At 44.7% G+C, this 21638-nt stretch overlaps 1 protein-coding gene and 1 pseudogene across 1 annotated transcript in view; one reads left to right on the top strand and one right to left on the bottom strand.

The window, feature by feature from the left end:
* LOC136660657 (neural-cadherin-like) overlaps positions 1–21638 on the top strand; it is a 91756-nt gene that overhangs the window by 58889 nt on the left and 11229 nt on the right. Inside the window, exons 16-26 of the mRNA XM_066637965.1 lie at positions 1053–1196; positions 3085–3368; positions 3885–5499; positions 6625–6718; positions 7997–8181; positions 9867–10096; positions 12880–13157; positions 13777–13991; positions 16857–16987; positions 17931–18058; positions 20552–20675. Of these exons, the coding sequence (XP_066494062.1) occupies positions 1053–1196; positions 3085–3368; positions 3885–5499; positions 6625–6718; positions 7997–8181; positions 9867–10096; positions 12880–13157; positions 13777–13991; positions 16857–16987; positions 17931–18058; positions 20552–20675 (3428 nt within the window). The remainder of the gene's footprint in view (positions 1–1052; positions 1197–3084; positions 3369–3884; positions 5500–6624; positions 6719–7996; positions 8182–9866; positions 10097–12879; positions 13158–13776; positions 13992–16856; positions 16988–17930; positions 18059–20551; positions 20676–21638) is intronic.
* Positions 21190–21307, bottom strand: LOC136660873 (5S ribosomal RNA; annotated as a pseudogene).

The raw sequence follows: 21638 nt of genomic DNA, 5'->3' as shown, positions 1-21638 counted from the left end.
TAGAAGGCATTCTAAGGCGAAGCGCATGACCTCCCAAGCCCTCAGAACACCCTCCAGGCACAACTGGAGTACAGCTCTGGTCACATTTGGTTGATTTGGCCCAAGGCTTACAGGGGGCCAGAGGCTTGCCGTGGGCCAGACAGAGGTTTGTTGTGGACTGCATCTGGCACCTGGGCCGGTGTTTGGATACCCCTGACATAGCGCAATGATTTTCAACCATTTTCATCTCATGGCACACTGATAAGGTGCTAAAATTGTCAAGGCATACCATCAGTTTTGTTTTTTTTACAATGGACAAGGCGCACTGCACTGCCACTGGAGTGCTCACATCCCCCAGTGGCCCTACTAATAACTAACTGACCCACCCACAAACTCTTGTGGCATACCTGTGGACCACTCATGGCACACCAATGTGCTACAGCACAGTGGTTGAAAATTGCTGCCTTAGCAGGTCTGTCCCTGTAGGGTGCTGATGGACTTTGTGTCAGCTGATGTTAACTTTTAAAAGTGAGAGAGGTATATATGTAATGTATAAATAGTATTTCTTTTTGTGTTGATGGAGCCATATAACTGTAAGACTTGCATATGGCACAGCCAACCAGTGAGGGGATGACGACTACTCAGACCTCTCCTTCTTATACAATAATGTCTCAGTCAGTAATGAAAAACTGCTGGAGAAAAGGTCAAGCCTTAAATAATAAAAGGAAATCTGATTATCAGTTGACTTAGCCATGTTTTTAAAAGGAAGGAGTTAATTTGGGGGAACTCCAGGCTTTGGGACAGGAAAGTTACTACGAAAATATACAACTGTCATATTAGGCGTGGGTTATGCACGTGTTATCTGCTTAAACAAATTGGATGTGACATTCATTTGATATCCAAGTGCTTTTTGAGTAATGGTGGTATTATAAATTGTCCACAACCCTGAGGGTTTGCTTCTGTATTGTCTGTGTTATTCGTCTTCATTTAACGTGCGGCTAGACAGCTAAAAGAATTGCAGCTGACAGAAGTGGCACAGCTGAGGATTTTAATCTCTTGTTCCCCATCTCTAGACACGGCCTACGTGCGCGTTTTTATCAGCGATGTGAACGACAACAAACCTGTCTTCGCCAAGAATGTCTATGAAGTTAATGTGGACGAGGACCAAGATGTGGGATCCTCTGTTCTTACCGTCAGCGCTAATGATGAAGATGAAGGTAAAGTTTCAGAATGTCCACAGGCGGCACCTGAAATATTGAGTTAATTTTTCAGGGAGCGTGGAGACTGTTCTAGAGGCAGAGAAGGGAGACGTCTTGGCTGTCTCGGAACATTTTTTTTGGAAAGGTTTCTCTTGAGCTTGAAAGGTTGTGATCATTTTCTTTATATAGGGCCTGCGAGGCTTATACCAAGCAACTTTTTTTTTTATTCAGGCAGACCTTGCATAAGCACAGCTAAGGTTGGGGAACTGTGCCAAAATAGTCTCTGTTATAGGAGCAATAGAAGCAGAGGAGTGAATGTGGGATAATGAAGATGCTTGTCCTGACCAGGCAGGATTCTCAAGATTTCATGTAGTGATTCATTCAAATAGGGCATTTCTAGGCATGTTTACTTGGAACATACAGTGGGCCTTCCTTTTGCACAGGCTTGGACAAATCCTTATCCACGGGATTTTAATATTTGCGGATGCCAAGTCCACGGCTGTTTAGGGTTGTGCCCAACAAAACAAGACCTTTTGAGAGAGACTAGTGTGTAAGTGTATCTCTGTTCAAATTTCTCCTTAGTCAAGTGACCATAGCAAATGTTGACCGTTCAGAATATAGGTATATTGATTCTGGTCTGCTTCATAGGGTGGGTGTGTAAGGTTTACTTCTAAGGTAATATATGTGTGGTATAAGTTGAGCACTTGATAGAACATATTTTACTTATTAGTATTGCTTATAGGAGAAGATTTTGTGTGGCAATGTGGGTAGTTAATAAAGATAAGCACATTATTTTTATTCACTATTTATTAAGGTATTTATATATGTCCCCCCCCCCCAAAGTTCAAAGTGGCATACAACTATCTCCCCAAATTGGTTCAATGAAACAGAAGCACCACTCATGGGGGGAGGGCTTTTCCAAACCTCAGATCCAGCCCATGGGCCAGGGTTTGAAGAGTTCTGGGTTAAAAGAACATGGCCCAGCTATTGATCCAGAATTGATGTAAGATTTACAAACAGAAATCTGCTTTGCTAGTTGTGACAGCACATAGTTTCTCCATTTCTTCCTTGAAGTGTGCAGCAGTTGCAATTGTAATCAAGAATAAGTGGTGGGGGGAGGGGGGAGTCTGGAAAATTGCAAAGTGAATTTTTTATCATAGGAACTGCACTGCATCAAGATTCTGTTATAGACCCTTTTCTCTTGAACCTCCAGAACAGTGATTTTCAACCAGTGTGCCATGAATGTTCTGCAGGTGTACTGTGGGAGTTTAGGGGAGGGTCGTTTATTAGTAGGGCCATTGGGGGATATGAACTCCCTATCTGTGTGTCTTGTCAATTGTCCAAAAACTGATAGTGTTCCTTGACAATTTTATCACCTTGTCAGTGTGCTGTGAGATGAAAAATCACTGCTCTAGAAATGTTCATAAACATTATGATGAGTCATTCTAGGAATTTATCAGAAAGGTGGGACTGGGGTGAATCTTTACCATCATGCTACATTGGGGTGTCAAACTCATTTCATACAGAGGGCCAAAGTTAGAATTCATGGTGTCTGCTGAGGGCCAGAAGTGACATAATTAAGCAGAAAGTGACATCATTAGTCAGTGGCTAGAAATAACCACTTTTATATGTTCTCATATAAAATTTCATTAGTTGCAAATGACAGAAGAGAAAATGTGAAAATCTTGTTCATATTTTCAAGATATGAGAGAGCCTAATTATCAAGCTGGGAGAGCCAAATTATGAGGGCCCGATAAATTGCTTCTGGAGGTCACATTTGGCCCTCAGGCCTTATATTTGACACCCTGTGCTGCATCATCACATATTGTTGTGGGGAGGACATCTAAAGTGGTCCACTGTGAATCAATCCTTTCTCTTCCTTGCTCCCACTCCTCTCCATTTGCAGGAACCAATGCGAAGTTAAGGTACCAGATAACCGCTGGAAACACAGGAGCAGTATTTGGTGTTGAACCAGAAACTGGAGTCATCTTCATTGCTCAACCACTGGACTATGAAAAAACACAATTATATGAGCTTCATTTCTTGGCTTCTGATGGGAAGTGGGAGGACTACACCATTGTCCTCATCAATGTTGTGAATAAAAATGATGAAGCTCCAGTTTTCGCACTCAGTGAATACTATGGAAGTGTGATTGAAGAACTTGATGGTCTTCCAGTCTTCGTTCTTCAGGTACATTTGGGTATCCTTATCTGGCATGTAGCTGGCATGACTTGGCAGTGCAAGGGCCAGTTAGGTGAAACCACACTCCTTGCTTCTGTTGCTATTGATGCAGCAGGCCATAGCGAGGGAAGGACCTTCTGCTTCCCTTGCTATACATTGCTGGCTTCCATTTTATCCTCTGTTGCTTAGCCCTGGGGAACAGAAGGGTCTCATGGTTCTAGTTCAGCTGTCCTGAGGCTGATCCAAGCCTATGGTGCCAGGTCCCTATCACTGAATTGTGATTGGGGACATGGGGGAGATCTTGTCTGCGTGCCGGAAGCTGTATGGCGACAGAGGAAGGTGCACAGGTTAGCTGTTGATGCCAGCAACCTGTTTAATCCAGTGTCATTGGTTTGGAACTGTGCTGGTTGTTGGGGCTGCTGCGAGCTGCTTATGTCTGTTGGTCCTACAATGCTGACATACTATGCTGTTATATTATGATTTGTTGTTACTAGATGTATGAATTTTTCACTTCATCCTCCGTAGGTTGTTGCAAATGATCCTGACAGTAGCCTGGATGGAGGTGACCTGAGATATTCCTTGCATGGTCATGGTGCGGATGACGTGTTTGCAATAGATGAGAACACGGGCAGCATTTATTCCCAGAAGATGTTAGATCGGGAAGAGCGAGCCCTTTGGAGATTTGTTGTGTTGGCCACTGATGAAGGAGGGGAAGGGCTTACTGGATTTGCAGATGTAATTATAAATGTTTGGGATATAAATGACAATGCCCCTGTGTTCACCTGCATGCCCAGTGACTGCAATGGGAGTGTCTTTGAAAATTCTCCTGAGGACACTTTTGTCATGGAGATGTCAGCTGTAGACTTGGATGACCCAAATGTGGGCCTCAATGCCATTTTGACTTACCGCATAACTGAGAATGCGAAAAATGACTTTGATGTGGACTTGTTCAAAATCAGCCCCGCTACTGGCCACATCTATGTAGCAGGTGGGTTGTTGGATAGAGAAAAGACGGAAAAATATTTCCTTATTGTTGAAGCAAAAGATGGGGGAGGATTGACGGGCACAGGGACTGCTACAATCTGGGTTGCTGATGTAAATGATCATATCCCTAGTTTCATGCAAGAAATTTGTCAGGCTGTAATTCCTGAAACTACCACTGTCAACTCGGAGGTTCTGGAAATGTTGGCAACTGATGGAGACAGCGGAGAAAATGCTCTTTTAACCTTCAGCATTATTGGGGGGGATCTGGAACAGAAGTTTTACATTGAAAACCATCAAGAAGGTCAGCGTGCTATTCTCAGGCTGAAAAAGCCCCTGGATTACGAGCAGATTCATGAAAGGTGGTTCAACCTGACGATCAAAGTGGAAGATCTAGATTTTTCCAGTGTAGCCTCTTGCTTGATTGAGGTGGAAGACCGTAATGACCACAGCCCTGTTTTCAGTTCTCCGTTGATCCAGATGAGCCCTTTCTTTGAAAACACGCCTGTGGGTACAACCGTCATCACAGTAACAGCCGCCGATGAGGATTCTGGTCTGAATGGGAACATTGAGTATTCCATCCGGTTGGATTCAGATCCCTTTGAGCAGTTTGCCATTGACCAAGATGGTCATGTGACTGTGGCAAAAGTATTGGACCGGGAGGTCACTCCGGAGTATGCTTTGGTCATACAGGCTTCTGATCAAGGACTTCCTGCCAGAACAGGAAGTGTTACAATATTGGTTGACTTGTTAGACATCAATGACAACGGGCCAAGGTTTGAAGCGTCCTATATGCCTGTGGTCTGGGAAAATACACCTGGACCTCAGCTGGTTTCCATGAACCCTGCATCTAACTTAATTTGGGCTTTTGACCCAGACAGCAATGAGAATGGGCCCCCTTTTATGTTTTCCTTGCCGTCAGATTATCAGAACGCTTTAGATTTTTCTCTTACCGACAATGGAAATAACACTGCAGTGGTCACCGCTCTGCGGTCTTTTGACAGAGAGAAGCAGAAAGTATTCCATCTGCCCATCATTATAACCGACAGTGGGACTCCACCGATGAGTTCTACAAACGTCTTGACTATAACGATTGGTGATGAAAATGATAACAATCATGAAGCTGGCCATAAGGAAATCTATGTTTACACACACCCAGGTAAATATCATGTAAACTATTGGCATAGCTTTGGCCATCCATCCACCCCTGCTAATCTCATCCTTCCCAAACAAAAATGCTTGATGGAAGGGGGAAGGAGTGACCAGCATTAGCCAGGAGTGTTCTAAAGGTGGGAGAGGGTCTAACCAAGCTCTTTGAACTGGAAATGATGCTACCCATTTCCAGCTGGGAAGTATAGGATTTCCAGTGGAATTCGAAGACACAGAAAACTTCAAATCCCATGCTCCCTGTCTGGAAAGGAAGCTTTCAGGTATGCCCAAGAGCATTGCTAGCTATCTGTAGCAAGGCATGCCTGTGTCATTTGTTGTTGCCTTCTGTTTTTCAAAGAAATATTCCCATACAAAGAGGGGGGAATGGCAGGAGAGTGGGTGAATTCTCGTGGATTGGGAAATGGACCTTATGTACATGTGGATCTGCCTTATACCCCATTGGTCCACCTTGGCCCAATATTGCCTACTTCAAATGGCAGCAGCTCTCCAAGTACTCAGGTAGACATCTTTCCCAGCATCTGATATTTGAGATGCTTTTAAAGGCCATCATCCTGCATACATGAACCTAGCAGTATGTCCCACTGAACTTGATGGGGCTGAGTAAGACGTGCATAGGATTGAGCTATAAGTAGATGTGCATTTAAGGATTGAGGATCCAAGGATTGAACCACTGACTTGCAAAACACTACCATATTGATCTATGCTCTGAATAGTTATTTAGTTTTGCTAGCTGTGGTGAAGGGCAGAATAAATGATGCAAAACTAGAAACCTAGTTTTTTTAACAAGGAAATCATTTATTCATGCTGCAGAAGAAAACTTTCCATGGAGCAGAGTTGTGGGTTAGCTGGGTACAGCAGTATTCAAGAAAGCAGAACATCAGTGTGCACACTCCTACACAACACTATTTGTGGCCTCGCATTCTAGCGGCACTTACATGAAAGATCAGACTCTGTGCTATTACATTACTTGAAATGTCTTGGATCATAACCTTCATGAAAGCCAAGCAGCAATAAACATGATAAATGCATCAATAAATGCTGTGGAATGTGAAGCTCTTTGGGGGGGAAAAATAAAACAAAATTAATGCAGATTTATTATAATTTATCTCAACAGAAAAATGGTCAAGAACAGTGCTTGGGGAAGTATTTGCACCCGATCAGGATGACTGGGACAATAAAACATTTGTCTCTGAAGGAAAGATGCACAAGTGAGGATTGTATTTATGTCAAACTGAGTAATATTTAATATTTATGCATCTGTAATTATTTTCTTACGCTTCTTTATGTGTGTTATATATGTATAAAACTGGGATTATTGTTTGGTACAGAGATGGCAAATCTTTCGTGTTTGCATTTCGCACTATATTGTAGGTTACAGTTGTAACGATCAGTTTGTTTCGCTGGTGCTGCCCCATTTTTGCCACCCTGCCTTTCAGTGGATGGGATGATACTAAATACCAAGTTTGGGCTGGCCTAAGTCAGCTCAGATTCCACCCTCTTTGCCTGGCAGTGCACCAGCCACTGCTATCGCATCTTCTCCTGCTCCCTAGTTTTTAAGAGGAGTGGAATACAGAGCCTTCAGTGCCCTAGCCCTGGCAAGCCAATCTTTGGGTAGCCCCTCCTACCTGCTCTCCCAGGCACCACCATCTTGCATCTCATGAGATTTTGTGAGGTCCAAGATGGCACTGCCCAGCTGAGCCAGGAAGAAGAGACTGTGGGGGCTCCATGACCTCAGTAAGTTTGGGAACCGCTGCCCTAGCCAACCATGCTCCTCTCCTCTACGCTTCCTCTTTCAATCTGTTCCTCTTTTCCATTTTGAGGCAGAAAGCAAGAGGAGGAACAGCAGTAGAGGTGGGTGGACAGATGTGGGTGCCCCCCACCTCAGTCAGCCTCATGAATGGGCTGTGTCTGATCAAGGAGGAAGGAGGGGGTCTTATATTCTCAACTTTGACCCTCTCCCAGTCTTACGATGGCTCCAAGTTTTACGTAGCAGTTGAGTGTACTGCCATGTTTCCCAAAGCAGACTGTTAAAATGCAAATGACAAGTGTGTATTCTTAAAACACCCAAGTTCATGCTTTGGAGTTAGCAGGCTAGGGATGTTAGCCTTATCTGGAAATGTCAGAGATTGCTTGTAATAGTCCAAGGTTCAAAGCAAATTCTCCATATCTGAGGTGCAGCTTTTGTTTCTACTGGATCATATTGGTTAACTTTGGGATGTATTTTCATATGATTCTTCTCTACAGAAGTGATTCTTGTAGAGAAGACAATTACATCAGAATCATCTTTTAATAAGCTGCGTAAACTGTAATGTTAGCTACAAAGATAATGTCTTTTAGATTTAATCTTTTTTGTGTTAAAGAAAGCTGTACGTTGTAGCCCAAAAAATGTTTCAGTGCTTAGCATGAGTTAAAAGACAGTCCTCTTTGAGGTCAAGAGTGTAGTTCTTGATGCTTTTATTGATGTGGGGTATGTGTTATGTTTCTAGATCTTTCAGACTGAATCAAAGAACTGGCTCTCTGATAATGGTGGATAATGCACCTCAGGGAACATATGAACTAAAAGTCAGGGTGTCAGATGGAATCTGGCCTGATGTTGTAGCATCTGTGCAGATACATGTCAAAGAAATAGAAAATGAAGCCATTCGAAATTCAGCCACCATACGCCTGGCAGGTTAGTGTTCTCCATCAGTTGAACTTCATTGCGGTTCCATGGCGAAAAAGCCAACCTGAAATGTTTAGAATTGTAGTTAAGAGATTTTGTTCCTGTGACTCACAACTCAATCAAGCCTTGTGCAAGTTCTTTAGTATTGCTGGGAGGTGCTGTAGACATTTTGATAGTGTAGGGCCATTTGACACGTTAGGTGTACTCCCGAGGGCCAAACTAGAGACAAGTTTAAAACAGGAACCAGAATTGTTACTTCTGAGCTCCTGTACAGCCATGGAGCCTGATTTGGTGTAGAAGTGTGACTTGCCATGTGGGGAGCTTCTCTCCTCCTCCTCCTTCCCACACTGTTTGTTTTTGGGATTTTTTTTAGTTTAAAAAGTGGCCATTTGTTCCTCCAGGAGTGCTTTGTGGCCAGATCACTGCTTTGGTGGGGATTTTGGCTGCCACAGCAGCCGTGAGGAGGAAGTAGCCAGTCCTTTCTTATTGTGTGCCATTCTGAGCCAGACCGCTCATGGGCCTTACAAGGATCACCTCTAATCCACTTGCTTTAAACCCAGCTCTCAGTAACATATGGTTTGGCTCTGAGATTATTTAAGCATACAGTGGGCCCTCTGTGTCTGTGAGGGATCCAATCCATTCCACAACTCCCCTGCGGACAATTAATTCCGCAGAAAATTAGTAATAATTCCAGAGGGCCTGCAGGGGACCTCCCTGGATGTGACCAGACATGCCTTCCAATTGCATCCAGGAGGAGGTGTTTGCAGGCACAGAATCGGCTTCCACGGATTTCAGTATCTGCAGGTGCCAAGTCTGTGGCTGGAGTGGCCTCTGAGCACCTTCTAGATCAGTGGTGTTGCTAGGAGGGTGCGGGGAGTGAGGGCCACACCAGGTGACATGCACAGGGGTGACACCATTACTGGCCAAAATTTTAAAAATTGGTTTTTTGAATAATGCCATCATGTTATATATCATTCAGTGTGGAATTTGAAGCAGAATGCAACGAGACAAACAGTGTTGAAATATCAAAAGTTGTAGCCAAAAGGCCAGCAGGGTCAGGACAATGGTGCATCTTCACGCCTACCTCCTGGGGCATTGCCCTGCCCTCTGCATGGGAGGAGGTCCATCCTGGGGGTGATGCGCTAGCCTCCTGCATGGGCTGACAAACCCTAGTGACGCCACTGCATCTGGAGGAGGTGTTTGCAGGCACAGAATCGGTCCTATGAGGCCCTCCAGTCACAATCTGAGTGTTGAAATCCGTGAACGCTGCAGCAACTGTTACCCAGCAGATGCCTGATCTTGTCTGATCTCGGAAGCTAAGCAGGGTCAGGCCTGGTTAGTACTTGGAAGGGAGACCGCCTGGGAATACCGGGTGCTGTAGGCTTATACCATAGTCTTTCCAGACTGAAGGTTGCCAACCAGATCCTTCAGATAAAGAGGGCCCACTGTATACCTCCCCCTAAAATGTGCCATGTCAATATGATCAGATGAATCATGCAGGGGAATTTGACAGGGAGTCAGAATTTGCTGTCACTCGCTGCTGAGTATATGCATAATAGGAAAACATGGGTTTGCTACTGTTTCATGTGTGAAACGGCCCTTTGTCAGCTTGGGATAGATGTAGCTGATGACATGTTTCAAGGCTCTTGCATTAATACAGCTGGTTTTGTTTTTAACCCACTCTCCTGGATCAGACATGACTGCTGAAGACTTCATAAGGAGGGATGAGCCTGAAGAAAGCAGACGGGACAAATTTAAAGACCTACTTGCTGGAATCCTCTTGGTCCACCCTGACGATGTCCTTGTTTTCAGTGTGATGAATGTGGATGAGAAGCAGGCAGATGTGAGGTTTGCCGTTCAGAACAACTCTTCCTATTACAGGCCTGAGAAATTGCAGGGGCAAATGGCAGCCTTTAAAGATAAGGTGAGGCTGCGTCCTTGCCCTTGGTATTAGGCTGATCTGACATTGACTGTGTGCCATGTACATTGAGGGTGCAAAATACAATTCATTTACTTTAGAGAAGTTCATTTTGAAGTTAGTGAAATGTTGGGGGGCAAAAAAGGTTGTAGCCTTGTGTGCAAGAGCAAAGGTCGTTTTAGGGCATGAGGGATGCCCAGGTCTATCTAAGGCACCCGTGGTTGTTGCAGCCATTAGAGAGAGAATGGCACCATATTTGGCCTGGGGAGGGAACGCTCTTCAAGAACATGCTGCTAAAGGCTGCCATGAGGCTTTTCCTTCCTTTGCCAAGTGTGACTGAGACTGCAATCCTACACCCATTTATCTGGGGCTTAGTGAGACTTCTGAGTAGACCACCCTCAATTTCTGCTATTAGCTGTTTTCCTGGAATCACCTTCAGCTTACCCACTTAGCAAGGGATTGTCTACAGTGCACTTTGCTCCTAGCTGCATGCACACTGCAGTGACCAGCTGAAACTGGTCTGGGGAAGTGTATTTGAGAATGCACGTCCATGTTTTTTCCACTTGCCGTAAAGCACAATTTCTGTAAACTGGGGAAAAAGCATTAAGAATCTGGCCTTGATGTTATTCTACTAGAACAGTGCAACCATGTTTATACTTGGGAAAACGTTCACTTCTTTTAGGAACAGCTGGGTTGCCTCCAAACCAGAGGTCCAGGGAAAGGATAAGTGGCCCATGTCTTGTCTGCTACAAAAACGTTGCTGTGATAGTTTTGTTATCGTTGACTTGCAGTGCTACTAATAAACTAGTATAGTTATCTGTGGGTTTCTGATAGTTTGTCACAGTTCTTGAACTCCATAAATTGAGCATTATTTTTACTTTATTTTATTTATTTATATCCCACTTTATTTCCCCTGGAGGACATTCAAAGCTGCTTACAGGCCTAAAAACACATTAAAAACAATATAGACATTAAAAACTCCTTAAAAACAACCTTAAAAATATCACATAAAAGCCCCCAAAACAAGGATAAAAACCCCAGACTCAGAAGGCTAACCTAGAAAGAAACTTCTTTAGGCCCTGCTGGACCGCCTCCAAGGAGGGAGCATGTCATGAACTGAGAGGGTGGGAATTCCATAAAGTTGGTGCCACTACTGAGAAGTCCCTATTTCTTGCTGCCTCCCCCATCTCCGTAGGCCCCACGTGTAAACAGCTGTTGAGTATGATCACTTTCATGCCTTGCTTGTGAACCTTCAGAGACATATGATGGGCCTCTGTTGGAAAACAAGAATAAGCACTCCCCCCCCCCCCCAGTTGAGTATACTGGCTCACAAACAGCATTGCTAGTTAACTACAACAGACTGACAATGACAATATTTTTGTAGCAGCCAAGATGTGAACCGGAAGAATGAAGTGGATATCTCCTGCTGTTCAAAAGTGTCTTGCTCCCTCAAACGATGCCACCTTTTCTGCTTCGCTGCCCCTTGTGCTTAAAACTGCCTCCTGGAATACCTGCATGATGCCTCCTATCAAATCCCTTCTTATAACCATCTTTGGCATTACACCTTAGCTGCCATACCCTACTGCTATTGAGCCTAGGTATGTGTACTCAGAATAAGCCACATATGCTTTCCCTATTCACCCATTTCTCCATTTCCCTCCCCTTCCCCAGTTGTCTCCTTTTTGCCAGTATCTAGATTGGAAGCTGCTCTGGCAGACATCTGTCTTGTTCTTTGTAAAGTGCCATGTGCACATATGGTGCAATATATTGCACATATGGTGCAGTATAAACATTTGGATGGTTCTTGATTTTATTCTGCAGTGCATTGCTTCTGCTCATGTTCTTATGCAGTAGACCAGCGGCTCCCAAACTGTGGGTCTGTGGCCCACCAGTGGGTCATGACCCAATTTTTGGTGGATCTCAAAACTGACAGGGCAGATTAGGCTACATGCATTATGACCCAATTTTTGGTGGATCTCAAAACTGACAGGGCAGATTAGGCTATGTGCATCAAGGTTAAACAACCTGCTACTTGGGGGGAGCATTGTTGTCCAATCACCATTGTAGCCACAGAGGTTTGAGTGGCTGTTAAGGTGAAACTTTATTTAGGTGGATTCCAATGCTAAAAGGTTTGGGAACCACTGCAGTAGACCATATAGGCCAGGGGTGTCAAACATAAGGCCCGGGGGCCATCTGTGGCGCGAGGAAGCTTTTTATCTGGCTCTCAGCTGCTGAGCACATACTGAAGTGTTACTGCTAAAAGGGAAGCCCACTTGAAAATTGAGCTCTCCCATATCTTGAATATGATCAAGATATGTATATTTTCTCTTCTATCATTTGCAGCTAATGAGTTCCCAGGTGAGAAAAAGTGCTTATTTTTGGTCATGACCTGTTTAATGACATCACTTCCTGCCTAATGACATCACTTTTGTTCCTCAGCAGGCATCATGAATACTATTCAGCCCTCTATATGAAATGACACCCCTGATATAGGCTAAGGGAAGCATCTTGAATCTCTGCAGTCTTTGGAGAATAAGTAGTAGGCTTGTTTGGCATGCACAGCAGTTCATGATTAACCATGTGGGGTTTAGAGAAAGAAAGGAAACTTTTTGGGATTTCGTGTCCCTCCCCCCCCCCTTAAATTCTCGGTTAGGTGCTAAAGAAGCAATTTGTAATTAAAACCATCTGCAACGTAGATGAGTGTATCAATGTAGAAAGCTGATGGAGAAGTTGAAAGCTCTTTGCTAAGGAATCTACTGGCTCTTGGCCAAACTATATTTTCCTCTCAGATCCAGTTGGCTTTAGGAGTTAATGTTTCTCAGATTGAAGTGGATGAATGCCATAGGACAGACTGTAGTGGCGGAGGCAGCTGTACCAACTACATCACGGTGAGTGACATCCCCACTGTGATGGACACAGGAAGTGTGTCACTTGTCTCCATAACAACCAGCGTCAACGCCGTCTGTACGTGTGCAGCTAGAGACAGAGTTCATCGGTCATGTAGCTCCTACTCTAACAACCCATGTTTCAATGGAGGGACTTGCATTGACATGCTGAACGGCTACAGGTGAGACAGACCATGTTTCACAAGCTCTTCTTTTCTTGTGTTTCCTGACCGTAATATATGTCAAGATGTGCAACTACAGTGGTGTTAAAGAAAGTGATACATAGACCAGTGTTCTTCAACCCATGGGATGCGACTCCAAGGGGTCATGAAGCCTCTTTTGGAGGTTGTAGCAATCTTTCAGAGCCCTCCTCTTACAGGAACAAAACTGGCTCAAGCTTTACTCTCACTTATTTAACACGATTATCCACATGTGCAAGAGAGGGCTCGGATCCAATCCAGCAATTGGTACAATTACAATCTTGATACAATCCTGCACAGCCTCTTCTCGCTGTCTTGCCCCTCAGCTCCTATTGCTGGCTCTGCACAGGCCGCTACCCCACAGAGTTGTTGTGAAGACACAAGAAGTGGGGGAAATGGGCTTGAGTGGTGATGGGAGGTTGGGCAGATCGGATCCTGGGATGGAAGCAGGATCAGCGGTGGATCTGCAGCACAGAAAAGGTTGAAGGCCACTGTCATAAACCATTTATAAGGCCCTGCTCTTCGCTATGTAACATGCTTGGTTTAAATAAAAAAAATTCCGACCTGGTTTTATTCACTGTGCTTTGTTTCTTTGCTTCAGATGCCAGTGTTCTGCTTCATTTCACGGACCTGATTGTCAGCAGACAAGACGCAGTTTCTATGGAAATGGCTATGCCTGGCTCCGCCCCATCAGGCCTTGTTTTGAGAGTTCCCTCTCCCTCGAGTTCATTACCGATGTTTCAGACGGACTTTTGCTATACAATGGTCCTTTGTCGGATTCAAGTCCTGGGAATTCAGAAAACTTCATTGCAATAGGTATTTGCATCCTAGAAGTTGACTTGCACATTATCTCCTGGAAAAAGCTGTCAACTGATATCGTATGCCAGTTCCTCCTGCTCCTGTGCACCCCCGGTCCCCCAAAAGTCAATTTATGTTGTGGCTCCTCTTGCAAGATTCATGCTTTATATGTTCTAAATCAGTGTTTCTCAAACTGTGGGTCGGGACCTACTAGGTGGCCAATTTCAGGTTGGTCCCCATTCATTTCAGTATTTTAGTTTTAATATATTAGACTTGATGCTACCATGTTATGTGACTGCATTTGGGGAAATGTTACAGTCCTGTTCTTTTAACGAGCTACTATGTATATTCCTTTAACAATGACTTACTCAAAGTCAATGGGACTTACTCCTGGGTAAGTGTGGGTAGTATTGCAGCCTAGGATTGTTAAAAATGTTCCTGCTTGATGATGTCACTCCCGGTCATGACATCACTTCTGGTGGGTCCTGACAAATTCTTATTCTAAAAAGTGGGTCCCGGTGCTAAATGTGTGAGAACCACTGTTCTAAATATTTAAATTCTGTTGTCTTTTTCGCTAATGAATAACGTACATGTTGTGCATCCTCTTGGGCTGTTTTTGAAGAGCTAAGCAACGTTTAAAATGCCCACAGATAAAACAGTGAACAAATGTGCATTCCTTAACCTTTGTGCGAAGCATGTCATGATTTATTAGTGTTATTTCTTTGATGCAGAGTTTTGTATTTTCTTGGTACCGGGTTTGGACTTCCCTAGCACTGAATGTTAGTGGGGCTGCAACTTGTTCCCAGCGGCAAGCTAGTTGTTTAAAAAAAAAAAAGACAGTGAATCTGCATCATATACTTTAGTGGGTTGTTTTAGTACTTCTGGTTGAGGCTTCTGGCCCATGTCTGAGATGGAGCAATCAAAGTGAAAGCAAAGCCGACAGTTCTATCAAAAGGATCCCAGTGGGAGGCCTCTATTGCCTCGAGTTTTTCAAATACTTTTGAGGCAGGTATTACATGATTAATGAAGTCCTGCTTGCATGTTACTTTTATGTGCCTTGGTGAAAACAGAAAATCTACTTTTGAAGCGCCTCTCTTTCTCAAGTCTCCCCGTACAAGTGCTTTAAAGAAAGGAAAAAAAGACTTCTGGTTGGTTGAATGCGATTTAATTCCATTGTACTGTTGTGTCCTCTGGAAAAGAAATGGAACAAAAATTGTGGTCGCTCACTGCTGCAGGAATTCCCCCCCCCCTCATTTTGTGTTGCAATGCATTGAAAATAGGCAGAATATAATGGGATATATTTTATGCTCATCCAGATCGCTCTACAATTTGACATGTGAGTTTCTTGTATGGAGATGCTCTGAGCACACAAATTGAACGAGGAGAGGCACAGAGAGCAGGGGGAATGCTGATAGCCAGGGGTGGAGAGAGGCTGGGGGACATGCTGAAAATTTTTGAAAAAGCAACACTCAGATTCATTAAGCATCAAAAACTGGTGGCAACTATTGGCCACCACGCAAGGTTGTTGTGGAAGCCTGAAGGCAGTGCACTGACTGATGCAGTCAGTCTATGAGAAAGGCAGTATGTAAGTACTGTAATAATATCCTTCAGCCAGCTGCTGGCACTAAACTTGAAGGCAGGGGCTGTTCTCTTGTGACAGGGCCCAGCTCACTTAACCCTTCTCCTGCACAGTATTTTCTCCCCATATTTGTATGCCATGGTTTCAATAATTTTTTGTGTCTAGAAGAACCCTCCTTCTCCCACTTGTTCTGCTCTCTGGATTTTCCCTGTTCATCTGTTCATGCATCCTTCATCATGAACAGCTGACTGCAATGTATGAGACACACCAATGTTAATTAGCAACAAAACAAGGAGCCATGTGGCACCTCAAACTTTCACTTTCAAAATGGGCATTTGTGGACTATGTTTAGCCTCATTGGACCTTCTTCAAATACTTTAGGCAGGGGTGGGTATGCGTCTGTATTTCATGTGCACATACTTGGGCAGAGATTTTAAAAAAAAAAAATCAAGATCAACAAAATGGAAACCAGGAGTGGTAAGAAATGAAAGTGACCTAGTCTATTGACCATCTTAAGTATACAGGATAAACATGGAAATGTTCACTTACTGGACAGTCTGAGAAACTGGATGAAAGTTTTGAGACTTGCAAAAACTAATTTAGAAAGTGAAATTGACCTCATCAAGAGGGCGGTAATTCATTTGTCGAACCTCAGAAAATGAGACCCATAGCCGCTGCATACCCTGGGAGATCTATTTGGCGCCTTCTCTTATGATAGCGGTTCCCAAAGAGCAAACTCACAAGGGTGCCATGGAATGTCCCTGGTGGCTTCTTCTGGCTTTCTTGGATGCTGCCCTCTTGGATTGCACATGATCTAAGATGGCGGTGCCCGAGAAAGCCGGGAAGAAGAGACTACTGCCAAAGAAGGGCACTGGGACCATGGTGCATTTGGAAACTACTTGCCCTGTGGTGTTTCAATAAACGGTCAAGACATTTTTGCTTTGGAGGGCTTCTGACATGCCTGCAGCCTGCTGTGTTCTGCCTTGTTCTCACTTTCTCTGAATTCTCTGTGCATTATGTTTAAGGGATTTCTTAATTGTCGTCATCCTGAGGCTTTTACGTAATTGTTGTTGGTTGTCTTGGGTGTTTGAGGATGCATCCCAAGAGTCTCTCTCCTCAATTTCCTGATCCTGATGCATTCAGGCCTGCACTAGTAGCAGGTGACCCACCTGATGTGCTTTTTAAGACTAGTGCCAGCATCTGTGATAGCGAAGGAGCAAACCCATCCCCTGTCCCCCCACCCAGTCCCATTGCCGTCTCGGGGCCAGATTTGACTTAGTACTTTTCTTTTTCAATCACCTCAGAGCTGTCAGTTGGCATTCCTGTGCTGAAAATCAACCATGGCTTGGGCACGGTGGAGCTCCATTTACCCAGCTACGTGAATGTTACAGACAAAAGGTGGCATAGGCTTGAAGTGAGAAGCGGCAGCAGGCAGGTTAGTGACCCACCATTGTGTGTTGTGGATTTGTTGCAACGAAAGGGGAAAAGCAGGCAAGTAGGAATGAGACATTTACTTGAGCCAACACTAATATATTTCATGGATGTCTGTAGTGAATGCTATAAGAACAGTACTGTGAATAAGAATATACTCCACATTCAGTGGACCCTCAGTGTCAGTGGAGGATCTATTCCTGGACCCCTGTGGATACTGATATCCGTGGATAATTAAATCTGCGGAGGGACCCAGCTGGAAAAACCAGATGTGCTTCTCAGAAGTCTCCAGCCGGCCTTCTGAGGCTCGGGGAGGTGGTGCGTACAGCCTCCCTGCGCCTCAGAAGGCCGCCCAGATGCAGCATCCGGTCTTGTCCAGGAGATCTTCTGAGGCCCTCCAATGTGGGCTTGCAATCCGCATTGAGTCAAATCCATGAATTGCAAACTCACAGATGATGATGGCAGACTGTGTTCAGTGTGTGCTTATTATGGGTAGCTGTTTATGTTTGCCACAAGTCAGATATATAGGGATATTTCTTTACTACAGAATTGTGTCAGCTTTAAACCGTGCAAACTTTGTGTCCCCAAACTGTTCACTGGACCCCAGTTAAATGCTAGTTTAACCTGCATGTCTTTGAACGGTGGAGAGGCGCCCTTAGTCATGTTCCCTGTGTGGTGATCTGATGAGGTCACCATAGCCCATCATATGGGATAGAAACAAGACACACAGCTCATGAACCTGATGCATTCGTGGGTAGCTCTCAACAAAACAAAGAGGGTAGTTGCTTACACCAGGAAGAGAAAAATCACCAAAATGGGGGGCTCTTTACCCTACCTTCTTTTTCAGGGGAAGCCCAATTTTTGAGTCTGTGCAAAATCTGTTTGATGGTACACATGAAATTTTTTGTGTCAACATATTTCAACTGCTTTCTGTGTTGTTGGTGCAGCATGTCCGATTCATTTTGGACCAATGCAGAGCCGCTGTTATCTCGGAAATAGAAGGAGTGGGAAAGTGGCTCTCCACTGAAGACCGAACAAACTGTGAAGTCATTGGCTTTGTTCCACAAGCAAGAAAGTCAGCATCTAAACTACTTTTCACAACTTTAGAATGAGTGCTTGCGTGTGTTTATTTGCCAAGCTAGCAGCAGTGTTTTGTTTAATGATTTACTAAGGATTCTTTCTACTTGTGTAGCTTTAATCCTACAACCCAATTATGCAGAGTTAGGCATGCCCAAGCCAACTGAATTTTGCATGGGAATGAGGTCTGTTGAACAAAATGGAACTGAGGCTGTGTTTGTGCCAGCAGTGCAACCAGGTACAATGGGCTATTGTCTCTTCAGATTGCAGACATAACTGAATACTCTTCATGTGGGGGGAAAAAAAACCCCTGCAAGCAGAAAACTAGCATATTGGTTAGAGCAGGGGTGTCAAACTTGTTTCATATAGCAGGCTGAATAGCATTTGTGATGCCTGCTGAGGGCCAGAAGTGATGTCATTACGCAGGTCATGACCAGAAATACACACTTTTTTCTCTCTCTTAGGAATTCATTAGTTGCAAATTACAGAGAAAAATATGCAAATATTTTCAAGGTATGGGAGAGATTAATTATCATGCAGGCTGTCTTTTCAACAGTGACATCTCAGCACAACTCAGCAGCTGAGGATGGTGGTAGGAGAGCCCGAGGGCCAAATAAAGAGCTTCATCTGGCCCCCAGGATTTATGTTTGACACCCCTGGGGTAGAGGTTCTGATCCAGCTGTTCCTTTGCTGTGCTGGTTTTTTAGGTGGAGGACATAGTTATTCTTTGTTTGCTTAAGAAGGCTTTAAAAATGTGATCTGTCACCTCTAGTCTATAACCTCATTCTGCTGTGTGTGCTTTACTTCTGAGTAGGTAGACATTGAACTGATGGAAAAAGATAAATAAGAGTCCAATCTTAGGCATGTCTACTCAAGAGTAAGTCCCATTTTAGTCAATGGGACTTACCCCCAGGAAAGTGTATATAGGACTGCAGCTTGTGCCAAGCTGTGGTGCATTTCTCACACCCCTTACCCCCCCCCCCAACTACAGATGCAAAGTTGGATAACTATGGGCAAGATATTTCAGATCTGCCCACTAGTTCTCAATTAATTATGCTGGACTCGTTTGTTTGTGTGATACCACTGACTGAGGGCACAATCCTAAGCATGTCTACTCAGAAGTAAGTCCTATTGTGTTCAATGGGGTTTACTCTCAGGAAAGTGTGGATAAGATTGCAGCCTTAATGACTTAAGTAGTCAATTTATTTACTTAATTTTTAAACTGCTTTTCCAAGCTATCAATGTGAGTTTATTTGTATGGCACATAGAGTAGTAGACAAGCCCTTGATCTGAGGAGTTTCATAAGAAGAATGTTAAGAGTTCTTTGTTAAGAATTAAGAATTCTTTGTTACAGAATAAGGAAAACTGTTGGCCACACCCTCTGAGTCCGGTCAGGGGATGATCCAAAATAGTCAGGGAAGGTGGTATGGCTGAAGCATCTTGGAATTTCATGTTTAAATCATCACAATATTACTTGAGAATCATTTCTTACTCTTGTTTGTGTAAGCAGAAAAGTACACTCCTCCCTCAGCTCAACTCAATTGAAAAGTACCCAATAGACCTCACTATAACCGCCTAAGCTGTAAAAAAGAAACGGGGAAATGACCTTTCTGAGCTGGACTGCTTTCAGAAAAACTCTGAAAGCAGTCCAGCCCAGTCCAGACCTCTTCCTCCTTTGCAAGTGGGCACGGTGCTGACACCCACCTGCCCATCCCTAGAGCAGTCTGAGTTTTACTGGTCGCCGTTTGGGGCCGGGTAGGAATTTTTTGCTGTCTGCCAGCATTGGCTGGTGGCAGGCAGTTTTTTTGCCTACCCCAGACTACCGGGGTTAAGGAGTTCCTTTCTCCTGCTATCCTAGGTCACTTTATGGCAGGTGGTGTGGGGTAGAAAGCGTGAACTGGATGCACCTTCAGGCGGCATAGGCAGGGCGGAACCACTTTCAGTCCTCAGGGGCCCAGCAGCCTGAGGGCAGGGACAGGGCCTTGGCCGGGACTGCAGGGCCACCTCAGAGGCTCTGTGGCTCGAGGTGGCATTGCCCGCAGTCTGTCTGCCTCACCCCTTCATGGGCTGGAGACCTGGATAAGCTGCGCCACCTGTAATGGGACCAGGCTTGGAGTCGGGTGCTCGCCCAGCCCGGGGGACGGGTACGATTCTGGTGCCTTCCTTCCGAGGGTCCAGCCTCCGCACCACAGGTGCTTCGCTGCGACAGCATCTGCAGGTCTCTCTGCCTCTCCTTCTACACTATCTTACTTGTTAATAAAGTGGCCCTTTCTCCCAGCTCAGTTGTCTGGAGTGTTCATTGGGGGGTGCACAAACAAAAGCCATTGAATAGTTCCAGAGTCATAAATGGAACAGTAGATGGATCTGGAACATAAGAGTTCCAGTGATTTGTGGTGGTAGGTTGATCTGCCCTCTGCACCTTCCCAGTGTATTTTTTAGTGGCACAAAATACTAACATTCATCTCTTATTTAGCACCTCTGTGTTTTGAAGGTATCTGAATATGAACCAAGTCCTCCAGTTAGGCGGCGTAAAAGAATCGATTCCTTATGCATACCCTCAGCTGCAACACAAGCATTTCAGCGGCTGCATTCGCAACCTCGTTGTGGACACTCAAGTAAGTGGCAAGTTGTCACCTGCCGGTATTGGGGGTCTAGACGTTTTGGTGTGTAAGCGAATGCGATAAGTGTAGAAGGTAGCTGTTGTCCAAGGTTAGAATGTTAACAAATCAGGCCCAAATCCTAACCAACTTTCCAGCACTGCCATAGCTGTGCCAACGGAACATGTGCTGCATCCTGCAGTTGGGTGGCACTCACGGAGGCCTCCTCAAAGTAAGGGAATGTTTGTTCCCTTACCTTGGAGCTACATTGCCCTTATGTCAATGCTGGAAAGTGGATTAGGATTGTGCCCTTAACCATGCAGTTTACTGAGCCATTTTTTGCAAGGTCTGACACTGTTTTCTGAAAGTTGTCCAGACACTTGTGCATTGGAACAGATGTATGAATGTGGTCTTAAATCCCTTTGTCCAAACTTGTCTGCAGTAGACCCTTCTTAGGCTAGGAATGCCAACCCTGATTTGGTGGTTGGTTGGCACTGGTTGGCAACCTTCAGTCTCGAAAGACTATGGTATAAGCCTACAGCACCCGGTATTCCCAGGCGGTCTCCCATCCAAGTACTAACCAGGCCTGTTCCTGCTTAGCTTCCGAGATCAGACGAGATCGGGCACGTGCAGGGTGACTTGCAGTCAAAGTCTGCTTTGCTTTGGGGAGGGCCCTGTTTGCCCCTGACTCGGCCTGGAAGTTCTCTCTTGCTTTTCTTTGTCTCCTTTCTGCCACGTGTGGCCCTCTCACCATTTTATTTTTTATTTATTCACATTTTTATACCACCCTTCTTTCAAGGGGCTCAGGGTGGTGCACGTGGTTCCTCCCCTCCTTTTGTCCTCACAACAACCCTTGGTGTAGGTGGGGCTGAGAGATAGTGACTGGCCCAAGATCACTGAGGAAGCTTCATGCATGAGCAGGGATGTGAACCCAGATCTTCCAGGTCTATGTCCAACTCTTGAACCACTGCACCATCCTGC

This window comes from Tiliqua scincoides, chromosome 9, assembly GCF_035046505.1.
Source record: "Tiliqua scincoides isolate rTilSci1 chromosome 9, rTilSci1.hap2, whole genome shotgun sequence".
In the NCBI taxonomy this organism is placed as follows: Eukaryota; Metazoa; Chordata; class Lepidosauria; order Squamata; family Scincidae; genus Tiliqua; species Tiliqua scincoides.
Note: the sequence above shows the minus strand (reverse complement) of the source record. Positions and strands in the feature narration are given on the sequence as shown.